At 34.6% G+C, this 13971-nt stretch overlaps 1 protein-coding gene across 6 annotated transcripts in view; it reads left to right on the top strand.

The window, feature by feature from the left end:
- LOC128558479 (zinc finger protein 808-like) overlaps positions 1 to 13971 on the top strand; it is a 47805-nt gene that overhangs the window by 21681 nt on the left and 12153 nt on the right. For 5 of the 6 annotated variants that reach the window (XM_053547902.1, XM_053547899.1, XM_053547901.1 and 2 more), the window contains one exon: positions 7765 to 11765. The exons of the other annotated variant lie outside the window; for it this stretch is intronic. In XM_053547902.1, the coding sequence (XP_053403877.1) occupies positions 8002 to 9300 (1299 nt within the window). In that variant the 5' untranslated portion in view covers positions 7765 to 8001 and the 3' untranslated portion in view covers positions 9301 to 11765. Of the gene's footprint in view, positions 1 to 7764; positions 11766 to 13971 lie in introns of those variants that run through there. 6 annotated transcript variants of the gene reach the window in all.

Here is a 13971-nt window from a genome sequence, read left to right as displayed (position 1 = left end):
GTGCTGAGGGCTTAATATTAGTAGGTGTTATAAACCCATTAATCACCAGTAATAAGGTGTGAACATTTAAGAAGGGAAAATCTTTTCTTCTATACAATCTAAATTTGTGTTGAATGAACAAAAATCCTGATCAGAGTTATAACTTTATTTATAAAACATTAATAACACATCAGAACAGTCACAACTGCATAGTTATTAAGTAAAAATCACATATCGCACTATTCATTCACTGTTCTACACCAAGAAGTCAAATTCACAATATAATAATTCAAAGTGTTCCAGCTACACAATATCAAGAAGTCAAATCCACTCCTATGCTAGTTAATGTTTTTATCACAATTATTCCTCCTCGTGAACTGTTGTAGTGAGCCTGGGTTTGTAAATGGTGCTCATCTTTTTTAGCAAGGAACTTGCAGACATACCCCCTGCACGGTAGCTGTAAAAGACATAAGAAACATTTATAGAAGATAGAAATGACAAATTATGCATAAGTAACTGAAAAAATATAGTAAGAGAATGATATTACTGAAAAGAATGTTAATACATTTTTACACAAACTATAAATAATAATACCTTTTTACACAAACTATAAATAATTTTCCGAAAAAAATCTCTTATCATGCTGTTGCTGGAAGAGAAGAGTCTTATAAAATTCATATTTTGTTTTTATCAAGGCAGTGAAATACTAATAGCATGAACATAATCACCTGTCCAAAGTTGCGAATACTCTGGCCAATGCATTGACCTATACTTTAAGATAATTACTTCAAATTTTAAGATTATAAAGATAAAAGAATGTTCTTAATGAATATTTTGTTATCTTAATTTTGATTTTTTTGGTCACTAATACAGGTTTCCTCATGGAACGACCCATTATTTCTTTTTAATTCTGGTACTTTAAAATAAATATTTTTTATTTATTTCTCATTCCATTCAATATACAGAATCTCTTGATTTAATTAACACCTACTGATAACACATTATCTCCTCTGATTGGATTAACTTGACAATGCATTGATTACTTGTATATTTGAATTTGTTTGCTTTCATAATGTGATTATGATCTGTATATTGTTTATTTCTTTCTGACCAGATTTTACAATATTTTATAAAATAAAATAAAAATATTATTAAATGGTAAAAAGTAGTTAATCAGATTTTGGTCAGCTAATGGAATGTAAATATACAAGCTGTATAACTCCATGTAATGGGTCTTTTTGTTCCTTAAATAATGTATATATCTAAATAATGTATAATTTTATATGATGTATAGTTCAGCCAGAAAATTACATATTTGCCAAAAAAGTAGTTAGACAATTCGGAATATGATAAGTATTCCGCAAAAGATATTGTTAACTGAAGTCTAGTAATTCAAGAAATCAATAATAATAATAATAATAATAATAACATGAATATAACTTACCTGTGTCACAGGTTCTGTGTTGCCAGCTGCCATACGAGTCGCAGGCAATGGCATGTTGACGCGGTCTGACTTTATAAAAGCACCGATATTTAAACAAATAACAATCCAACACACTATTCACAGAGACAGACAGTATACATACACTAGGATACTAAGAAAATTAGTGGTTGAATATAATAGTTATAACTTTTTCCACATTATTTAATTATTGTGCAATTAAACTTCAGATACTTAAAAAAAAATGTTTACAAACATCTTGTTTTATGATCCATTATCCTTTGTCCTCATGCAGTTGTAACAATTTCATTTATAACATAACAACATTATAATTTAATTTAATTTTATTATTAAATAACAGAAACATCACTTTTTCACTATATAAACATCAGATATAATTTCACAACAATGCTATAACATTCTAAAACTAATGGTTTACAACATTCTAATTAAAAACTATGCATGTAAAACAGTATAATGAACATTTAATATTTACCAAATTAACTTTATTACATGTAATATGTATTTACATAATTATGTAATTTTTAAGGGGGGTGTTTTGACCTGGTAATTTTTGGAAGGGGGGTGTTTTGACCAGAAAAGGGGGACGTTTTGACCAAAATGGGGGGTGTTTTGACTTGGTGACGTTTTGACTAGGGGACGTTTTGACTAACATCCTACTCACCCGTGTTTAAAGCGAAAAGAAAAACATTAACAATTATCGGTAATTATTCTGTTTATAAACAAGTAATTGGCCTTGTTTTCATCATCAATTAAAACCCCCTCAAACAGCTAAAAGAAGTGTGTCGGTATCATGGCATCTGAAGTGGAGATCAAAGCGGTTTATTTGCCCGAGATTGTCATGGCATTACGTCATGTTTTCGCGCCATGTGGCACATCACTGTCTGATCGTACGGCCTCGGTTCTTTAGATTGCTGAGAAGAAATCAGTAAAAAAGTATCGTCTTTATTTTTTTTTTAAGCGAATGTGCAATATCCCGTATAAACTGACAGGTAAATGTGTCAAACGATAATAGTTATAGGTTATTAGCTTTGTATCGGGAAATATGCACGAGTTCTTCAGCGGAAATATTGCGCGACTTTAGAAGCGCAATATTCTTCCGCTGAAGAACGAGTGCATATTTCCCGATGCAAAGATAATAACCTTTTTATTACATACGCATCTACACGTATAAATATTATGTAAATATCATAAATATGTTCAACAGCCTGAATAGGATTGACAATACTGAACTAAATAGAAAAAATAGTGCAACTACACACGCTGAATTACGTCACGCACCCGATATGAAATTCAGGCGTCAGTGTATGGAAAAATATTGACTTTTCCGGTATCATTGTAACTTAACGGGGAATAGAAACGAGTATGTAATAATAGATAATATCCTACCTCTGTGACCTATTTGCCCTCAAGGAATTTACATTATTGTTTGAAAAGAATATCTGACATAGTGTCGAGCCAAAAAAGACATGTACAAAGCTTCATTTACTTATTAAACTTATTAAAAACCACAGCGACATCATACTGCTTTATTTTAAAACAATCATTGTTTTTATTTACGTTCACGAGGTCCCGTAACCTATTCATCCGCACTTGCAGAAATCTGTTTGCCAAAAATCGTTTTACTTGATGTATTTAAATTGTTGCCGCTTTTTCATTATTTAAGATTTTTTAATTCTGTTTTTTTTGTACTTTCTTGTCAAAAGTCTGAATTTTATGACCATATTATGAATTATTTATTTACTGTTAGAAAGAAATAAATAATTAAGATCGCGCTGTTTGAAATTTTACAAATAATTGTATGAAACTTCAATCGTTTTTATAGAATTTTGCCTACATTTCTGTCGACATCTTATTAAAATCGTTATAAAATTCAAACTGTATTACTTCTAAAGCGGTGCTGAAAATTTGAAGCGATAATATTAAAAAATGAATGCACTACAAGCGTTTTTTGTGTACGTGTCGATAAACATTTAAGTAACGGCGATACAATAGGTCGCACGTGCTCGTGGAATGGAAAATTACTGGCATGACGTTTTGATATCCTTACGGGTAAATTCCAGTCAATCCGGGTAATTTTTAGGGATGTAATTTCTGAATTTTGTAAAGTTACTTTATATATTGCAAATCTAAAGTCATCAATTCATGCATAAATATACGAAAGCTAGTATTTAGGATGTTCATTTCAGATTCATGAAGTCCTTTTTATAATTATTGTGAAAATTAAGGGATTTAAATTTCGGAAAAATGGCCGACCGGTGTTATGCGGACCGAACATATCGTTGTCATTTAAAAGGAAACATCAGATAAATCGGTGAAATTTCAAGCCTTTATTATTAACATGTTTGAAAACTTAGTAGCCCGACGGACTACCCAGCATGGGAAATTCGGTAGTCCGTCTGAAAAACTGGTAGCCTCGGGCTACCGGGCTACCGTCAAGATCGAGGCCTGGTGATTAATAATCTAGCTTTTACAGCCTTTTAATACACTGCTGTTCAATGTGTACTGTTGTACAAATGAACACACAGAGATAGCTGATAACATCTGGAGATTCTGACCAAGATAAAGACCAATGGAAATGCAGGCTTCTGAAGCCGTTTTACACATGTAGCCCCAAGAAATAATCCCAGTACTTATTATTTATTTTTTTCTCTGTGACCTTTGCAAATTCTGTGAGCAAATAAATGGAAAAATTCTCATGAACTGTATATATATATTTTAAGAACATTCCAGATATTCCCTTCAGTAACTATACTGTACCAAGGAATATTGCTCATGAATACAAAAATTTGAATGTAAACAGGAAGTGCTTTGTTCTCGATGTTGGCATTCTCGCATACCAGAGGTTTACCGTGGTTCCCCGGATGAATGTTCGTCTCGGGAATTTGACGAACATCTGATGGATGAGAATGGATGTTGGAGGCAAAATGGAATGGAGCTAAATAATTTTGTACCTTGAAATTCTAAAATGCTTTTAGAGAGATATCAGGTAAGAACATTAAACTTTCTAAACTAAAATATAATTTAAATCTATATATCATAGAACTAAAACAAATAGACTGAAGCAGGAACTTTATTCATCTCAGTGGCTTAAACTTTCACCTGGTTGCAGGTATTTTTAAGGTATATGTGAATGATACATAATTATGCTTCTGTAGCAACAGTTTATTTAATGCATATAGTTCTTGCAGTTTTCTATTATTCATTTCTTGTAGTTAGTCCTAGCTACAATCACTTGGCTTACAACAAAGTCTAAACATTATGTTGTAATTTTACTTTGCAGATACAAGAGTGTACATATTTAGTTATTAGAAGCATTGTCTTCAACATGTATGAATGAAATGATGTAATCAGAGATAATTGATGGCTTTAGTGACTATATATGCTATATGATGAAATGAGATCACAGACAGAGACCCCATCAAACACTTAACTGTAAGTAAATATTTGCAAACACTTATACTAGTATATTTATTAGCCCACCATCATCAGATGGTGGGCTATTCAAATCACTCTGCGTCCGTGGTCCGTCGTCCTTCCGTCCGTTAACAATTTCTCGTTATCGCATCTCCTCAGAAACTACCTGGGGGATTTTGACCAAACTTTGTCAGAATGATGTATTGGTACCCTAGTTGTGTCCCCCTGAAAATCAGACTGGTTCAACAATTTTTTAGTAAGTAATGGCCCTTTGTTTATTTCTATAATTTACATAGACTTATATAGGGAAAAACTTTGAAAATCTTCTTGTCCAAAACCACAGAGCCTAGGGCTTTGATATTTGGTATGAAGCATCATCTAGTGGTCCTCTACCAAGATGATTCAAAATATTTCCTTGGGGTCTAATATGGCCCCGCCCCGGGGGTCACATGGTTTATATAGACTTATATAGGGAAAAACTTTGAAAAACCTCTTGTTCAAAACCACAGGGCCTAGGGCTTTGATATTTTGTATATGACATCATCTAGTGGTCTTCTACTAAGATTGTTCAAATTATCCCCCTAGGGTCAAATATGGCTCCGCCCCGGGGGTCACATGGTTTACATAGACTTACATAGGGAAAAACGTTGAAAATCTTATTGTCCAAACCACAAAGCCTAGGGCTTTGGCATTTGTAATGTAGCATCATCTGGTGGTTCTCTACCAAGTTTGTTCAAATTATCCCCCTAGGGTCAAATATGGCCCCGCCCTGGGGGGGTCACATGGTTCATATAGACTTATATAGGGAAAAGATTTTAAAATCTTCTTGTCAATAACCTACAACATTCAAACTTGGACCACATGTATGGTTTTGAGTGGCAAGATGAACCTTGACATGAGTTAACCTTGATTTTGACCTAGTGACCTACTTTCACATTTCTGTAGCTACAGCCTTCAAATTTGGACCACATGCATAGTTTTGTGCACTGAAAAAAACTTTGACCTTGACTTTGACCTAGTGACCTACTTTCACATTTTTGAAGGTACAGGCTTCAAATTTGGACCACATGCATAGTTTTGTGTTCTGAATTGGAATTTGACCTTGATTTTGACCTACTGACCTACTTTCACATTTCTCCAGCTACAGCCTTCAAATTTGGACCACATGCATAGTTTTGTGTACCGAATCAAACTTTGACCTTTACATTGACCTAGTGACCTACTTTCACATTTTTGAAGGTACTGGCTTCAAATCTGGAACACATGCATAGTTCTGTGTTCCGAAATAAAATTTGACCTTGATTTTGACCTAGTGACCTACTTTCACATTTCTCGAGCTACAGCCTTCAAATTTGGACCACATGCATAGTTTTGTGTACCGAAATGAACTTTGACCTTAAGATTGACCTAGTGACCTACTTTCACATTTCTGTAGCTACAGGCTTCAAATTTAGACCACATGCATAGGATTGTGTACCAAAACAAACTTTGACCTTGACATTGACCTAGTGACCTACTTCCACATTTTTGAAGGTACAGGCTTTAAATTTGGACCACATGCATAAATTTGTGATCTGAAGTGTAATTTGACCTTGATTTTGACCTAGTGACCTTCTTTCACATTTCGTCCTTGAAATTGATCTAGTGACCTACTTTCACATTTCTCAAGCTACAGCTTTTGAATTTGGACCACATGCAAAGTGTTGTGTACGGAAATGAAATTTGACCTTGAGCTAGTCAGTAAGTCTTGAAATTTGGAACACTCAAAAATGGCACATTGGTGGGCGCCAAGATCACTCTGTGATCTCTTGTTTCTATAAAAGGTTGATGATGTATTAATTTATCTTGTTGGGGATTTATGGTTTCACTGACAGGCTGATAATTCCATCAACATTTTATGACATCAATTTTTTGTCAGTACGAAATTCTAAAATTTCTTTTTAAGCTTGTCTGTCATCATTATTAATAAGCATTTACTGAGATGAGGGATAGTACCCACAGATTGTGCTCTTATTTTCATATAAAATAATTGGTTTTGATACAACATTTAAATGGTAACTGCAAATTAATTCTGGATTTACAGTTTTCATTTCACATAGGTAATATTGTATTGTCTAAACATTTTAATTGCAATTATTAATATAAATTGTTTATATATGCGTTATATCAATTTCAGAAATGGCTGGAATGAGGTTCCTGACCCTGGTGATGGTTTTAGCAAAGCTAAGAGACATTCTGGTGCCACCTATATTGAGCCAACATAACTCCAAAAATGATTTTATTGTATTCATAACTTTCTATTAAATAATTTTTATATTTAATATATCTTGTAGTTTATTTTTTTAGTTAAAGCTAAGTGAATATTTATCATTCTTAACCAGACATCCACTTGTCTGATATATAGATTTGAACAAATGCCCTGTTACGGTAGGAAGTTCAAGCCACAATTGCCAGGTTAGGCTAAGAAGTGCTGCATGATGACAGGTCCTTGGACGGCATGGACCCAGTCCATGGATGGCATGGACACCATCCATGGATGGCTTAGACACTGGACAATGTCCATGGATGGCATGGCCACTGTCCATGGATATGCCCTGGACACTGGCCATGGATGCCATGGACATTGTCCATGGCCACTGTCCCTGGACAGGCATGGATTTTTATCCAGGGATACACAGTTTTTGTCCATGGATATGTGTTCCAATACTCCATGGACAACAGACCATGCTGAAATCCATGGAATCCATGGACATACTACAGCCGGGAATTGTCCGGCTGAAGGAATGTCCAAGTCTGAAATTTGCACTAATTCTGATGATCTTTATACTATAAAAATTAAATGGGTGTCTGTTTGAGCTAATCTGTATGACAGTGTGTAAATATCTGTAGGATGTTATCTTTTGTAGATAAACCCAGGTAGCAGCCCGGTTTGTAGACGCAAACTTCTATCATAAAAGAAGTACATGTACAGATACAATCATTATGGAAAGTGAAAATAGCACTATGCTAGAAATAAAGAAGGAAAATGTTTCCCCAGACAGTGCTTGTACTGCCAAACAAGGAATAAAGCACAAAGGTCAAAGCATTTTAAATGTACAGTTTGTGGTTACACAAGTAATTTGAGCATTAAACTGAAAAGACATATGAGAGTACACACAGGAGAGAAACTGCTCAAATGTGATTTTTGTGATTTCGTATGCAGTGATAGTTTGGGCCTTAAGAGGCATAAGGAAGTGCATACAAAAGAAAAAAACTTTAAATGTGAAGTTTGTAAGTATGTATTTACTAGCTCTTCAAACCTTAGGAGACATACGACAATACATACAGGAGAGAAACCATTTAAATGTGAGGTTTGTGATTATGCATGTAGTCGAAATTGTAATCTAAAGAAACATATGAATAAACATACAAGGGAGAAATGCTTTAAATGCCATGTTTGTGGCTATGCATGTCTTGGAAGATATAGACTGGAGGTGCATATGAGAATACATTCAAGCGAGAAACTCCTCAAATGTGACGTTTGTGATTTTGTATGCAGTGATAGTTTGGGCTTAAAGAGGCATAAGAAAGAGCATACGAAGGAGAAAATCGTCAAATGTCCAGTTTGTGATTATGTATCGGCTCATCCCATATACCTTAAGAGACATATGTCAATATATACAGGGGAGAAGCCATATACATGTGATGTTTGTGACTATGCATCTAGTCGAAATTATAGTCTAAAGAGACATATGAGTAAGCATAGTAGATCTACATGGGGAAAATGCTTTAAATGGGATGTTTGTGGTTATGTATGCCATTCAAGATCAAGATTGAAGGTGCATATGAGAATACATACAGAAGAGAAAACTTTTAAATGTGATGTTTGTGACTATGTGTGTAGAGAAAGACGTACGCATTTGACAAAACATAGTGAAGAAAAACTTTTTAAATGTGAAGTTTCTAATAATTCATCTTTTTCGTCCTCTAATTTAAACAAACATATGAGAATTCATACAGGAGAGAAACCTTATAAATGCAGTGTTTGTGATTATGCATGTAATGTAAAGGGTATCCTTATTATTCATATGAGAAAACATACGGGAGAGAAACCTTTTAAATGTGATGTTTGTGATTATGCCTGTAGTGTTAAGTGTAACCTTACAATGCATAGGAGAAAACATACAGGAGATAAACGTTTTAGCTGTTATATTTGTGGTTATGAATGTAATCAAAGTGGTATTTTGAAGAGACATATGAAGGTACATACAGGAGAGAAACATTTCAAATGTGATGTTTGTGATTATGCATGTATCTCTAGTACTAGTCTGAAGAGACATATAAAGATACATACAGGAGAGAAACATTTCAAATGTGAAGTTTGCAGTTATGCATGTAATGATAGTACTAGTCTGAAGAGACATATGAAGATACATACAGGAGAGAAACATTTCAAATGTTAAGTCTTTACTATGAATGACATGAAAGTGGTCAACTGAAGAGACATAATGAAGGTACATACAGGAGAGAAACACCTCAAATGTGAATTTTGTGATTATGCATGTAATTCCTTTAATTTGAAAGTACATATGAGAATTCATACAGGAGATAATATTTTTATGCACCCGAAGGGAGGCATATTAGTTTTCAGCTGTCCGTCCATTCATGAGTTCATTCGTCACAACGTTAACTTTTTGCATGAAGGCACTTTACTCACGAACCACTGCACCAAGGACCTTCAAATTTCACATGCTGATAGTACTTATTGAGTACACATCCCCTTCTGACTTTTGGGTCACCAGGTCAAAGGTCAAGGTCACCATGTCAAAGGTCAAGGCACTGCAGGGGCATTTGTCACCATTAGTGACAGCTCTTGTTGAAATGTGATTTTTGTGGTTTTGTTTGTAGAACACAATGTCTTTTGAAAGTACATATGGGAAGACATACAGGAGAGAAATTCTTTAAATGTGACATTTGTAATATGCTTGTAATTGCAGCAGTAATCTGTAGAGACATATGAAAGAACATGTTCTTTGATAAAACACTAGAGATTGTAATTGTGGAAACCTAAGATACATTAGAATTGACACAGAACAGAACTGTTTGCATGTTGTTATTAAGTTGGAACCTGAAGACATACTGAGTATACTATACAGATGAGAATCGCTTTTAGATGTGATATTTGTAGTTATATTAGTGGTACTTTGAAGAGTCATGTGGGGAAACACATAAGAGAATGGCTCTGTAAATGTGATGTGTTTCATTAACAGTCATCTGAAAATGTATATGAGAAGTCATACTGCAGAGAAGTACTTCAGGGGTGTAGAAATCTAAATATCACAAAAAAATCCACTTTCCCGCAGTCAAAATTTGCTTGTCCGGATTTTCAACATTAAATGTTTCACTATTTCGGGCAACTGTTTTTATACGCCCAAAGGGACGTATTATGTTATGACGCTGGTGTCTGTCTGTTTGTCCGTTAGCAATTTCGTGTCGGCCCTATAACTCTTGAACCCCTTGAAGGATTTCAAAGAAACTTGGGAGAAATGTTCACCACAGTGAGACGACTTGCAGAGCGCATGTTTTGATTGTCTCGCTTCAAGGTCACACTTAGGGGTCAAAGGTCATATCAGTTTGTTTCGTGTCCGCTCTGTAACTCTTGAACCCCTGGAAGGATTTCAAAGAAACTTTACACAAATGTTCACCACACCAAGATGACATGCAGAGCGCATGTTCAGGAGGACTCACTTCAAGGTCAAGGTCACACTTAGGGGTCAAAAGTCAGATCAGTTTGTTTCGTGTCCGCTCTGTAACTCTTGAACTGCTGGAAGGATTTCAAAGAAACTTGGCAGAAATGTTCACCACACTGAGACGACGTGCAGAGCAAATGTTCCGGATGACTCTCTTCAAGGTCAAGGTCACAACTAAGGGTCAAAGGTCATATATGACTTTGCTTTGTGTATATTGCTAGATGCATTGCAGTACTCTTGTTTTTATTTGGCAGATCTCTTTTTTGTTCACTTACAATAAATTGTTTTTGAATTACTTCCCATTTATGTTACTATAGATAGCTTATTTTGAAACTTTTTATTATTGACCATAGGGAAAAACAGAGACCACTTTTCTGTGGTACAAGATGGATGGTACTTCCAATTTATAGGTGTATAATGGGATGTTAAGAGTTTTATAGCTTTAAAACTTTTGCGTAAACCTTTATCAGCCTTGTGTAAAAAATTTTACTGCATAGCTAGAGTTCAAGGATTCAGTAAATAATTGCATTACCGGTAGTTTCATTCAAAAATGAGGAATTTGCACAGGTCTTAGGGTTTTGTAATAATTTATGATAACTGAAACAAGTTATATAAGTATAAGCAATAACTCAGATGGGTTATAAACTGTGATAACTTGAAACAGTTACACCGGGGCTGACTGTCAATAGACTTGTTTTCATGTAAATATAATTATTAAATAATGGTATCAGTTGGTGGCAATCATCCAGGTCCTTTCAAGCTTAAATTTGATTGGCTGTTTATAAAAGAATGTGTCTTTTAATTGGTCAGTTTAATCTATTTGCAAATCTTGATCATGCAGAATGTTCAGCTATTCAAGGAGTTGAGTTTAAGCAAAGAAGTATAAAAATTTATTTTATAGCTCTTTGGTTTAAGACACAAAACAAACAAGATGTTCTAAAACGTTTCTGGCGTGTCTTGCCAGAAAAAAAAGGCATAAATGTGACTGATACCTAAACAGCTTATAGAAAGCTTAGAAGGAACATTTCAATTTCGACTTAAATAATGAATTAAAGTTGATTTCACTAGAACTGTTACTGTTACACGGGATATTCAAACACATGTGTACAAATTAGAGCTTTGTAAACAGTTTATTGGATTTTTGTTATCTTTATTGGGAAAATTCAAAATTAAACATAAAAAACCAGTTATATTGTGTTTTATCTGTGGTGTAGACAACTATTTAAAGTTAAGCCTGAAAACTTAGACTTAAAAGTTTGTCAAATAGAGGTCCCCTGGAAACACTGGAATTTTACAGGGGCTCGAACCTAAGTGACCAAAATCATCCGGTACCTCATATGAGCCTAAAGCACCACCCCAGGATCCTTTGAACAATATGACACTCAATGACAGATGTAGTTTTTCATGGATTTTTAGAGAAATCATTTTGGGCTTAAAAAATGATTGAGTTAGTACCTTTAATTCATAGATTTGTGCTTGATCGATAAAAGCAAATTATAAAAGTAAGCCAATAATTAATGAATGTTGAAGCAGGTTTCCATCATTTTTTTAAAGAACAGAAATCTGCAAAACAACATACGTTACCTTTGTCATTTGAAATTATGTGGCCATGAAAATGACATTTATTTGAAGAATAGGTTTATTGCACCCGGTCGTTCGTTGTTGTCTGTGACCAAGTTTGTTATCGATTTAAGCTGTTCTGTCAGTTACCACTAGCGAGATGATCTAAAATGCAGTGAACAGGTTCCATGGCTCTGTTTTGCATCTCCTTAAACTTTTGGGGGCTTAAAATTGTCCTTGTCCATCAATCTGTCCGAAATTATTTTCATGCATATTTCAAAAAGTATTTGACCCAGAATCATCAGACCTCAGAAGATTGTTTTTCAGCATGGAAATATGTGCACCTGATGTTTTAATTTGTATCTCACACAGTCAGGCCAGAGTGATGGCCCTTGATTTAGTAAAACATTAATAAAATGGCTTAAATTTGTGTCGCATGTATCTAAAAAAAAAATAATTTAGGATTATGAATTATTACAGGAATATTTCTCAGCAAGTAAAATTGTGCATCTGAGAGATATTGTTGAGCTGAACCAGAGTTATGGCCATTGACCTAGTCAAAACTATGTATAAAGGAGCATAAAAGTTTGTGTCACACATGATTTAAAATATTTGACATAGGGTCATTAAACATCATAGGAACATTATTCAGCATCTTGTTCCTGGTAACTTTCAGTCAAACAAGATTTATGGCCATTGATTGTCAACAATAGGACATAAAAGTTTGTGTGACATGTGTTTCTTAAAAAGAATTTGAATTAGTCATAAAACATAGGGGATTTTTATATAAAAATTACCCTGCATTTATCTAGAAATATTTCACCTAGAGTCATGAAACCATGTAGCAATATTGTGACCTTGTGCACCTGATTTTTTTCCACACACTTGTTCGTTGTGATAAGCTGACAGTACTTTAGATGTTTACAAAGTAATGTCCCTATTTTGACTTGGCTGTTTTAGGGCAAGTTTGGAAACCATCTGTAGGAATGAACTGAAATCTCACATATTTACCTTAGAAACCATTTGTAGAAATGAATTGAAACCTCACACACTTGTTTACTCTAATGATATATGATATGCACTGTGAAAAGTCAATAACTCTTTTGCATTTTTGCAAAGTTATGCATCCTTTTCGACCTACAATGTCAAACGCCAATGAGGCTCATAGTGTCTGAATTCCCAGCGGCTGGTTCTAAGTCTATCTTTGTCAATCTCTCTTTCTTGTGTTTGTACATATCCCATATATTTATGCCCCAACCCAGTGTACACTAAAGGAGACAGATTGTTTTTGCCCTGTCCATCCGTCCTTCCGTCCGTCACACTTCATTTCGGAACAATAACTGGAGAACCATTTGACGTAGAACCTTCAAACTTCCTAGGATGACATGGCTTATGGAGTAGACAACCCCTATTGTTTATGGGGTTACTCCATCAAAGGTCAAAGTCGCAGGAGCCTGAACATGGAAAACCATTTTCCGATCAATAACTTGAGTACCACTTGACCCAGAATGTTGAAACTTCTTAGGATGATTGGACATGTAGAGTAGATGACCCCTATTGATTTTGGGGTCACTCTGTTAAAGGTCAAGGTCACAGGGTCTGAACATGGGAATAATTTCCTATCAGTAACTTGAAAACCACTTGACGGGAGTGTTGAAACTTCATAGGATGATTGGACATTCAGAGTAGATGACCCCTATCGATTTTGGGGTCATTCTATTAAAGGTTAAGGTCACAGCAGCCTTAACATAGAAAGCAAATTCCTGTCAGTAACTTGAGAACCACTTGACCCAGAATGTTGAAACTTCATAGGATTATTGGACA

The sequence above is a fragment of the Mercenaria mercenaria genome, chromosome 7 (assembly GCF_021730395.1).
Source record: "Mercenaria mercenaria strain notata chromosome 7, MADL_Memer_1, whole genome shotgun sequence".
Taxonomy (NCBI): Eukaryota; Metazoa; Mollusca; class Bivalvia; order Venerida; family Veneridae; genus Mercenaria; species Mercenaria mercenaria.
This window is presented reverse-complemented; position numbering and strand designations above follow the sequence as displayed.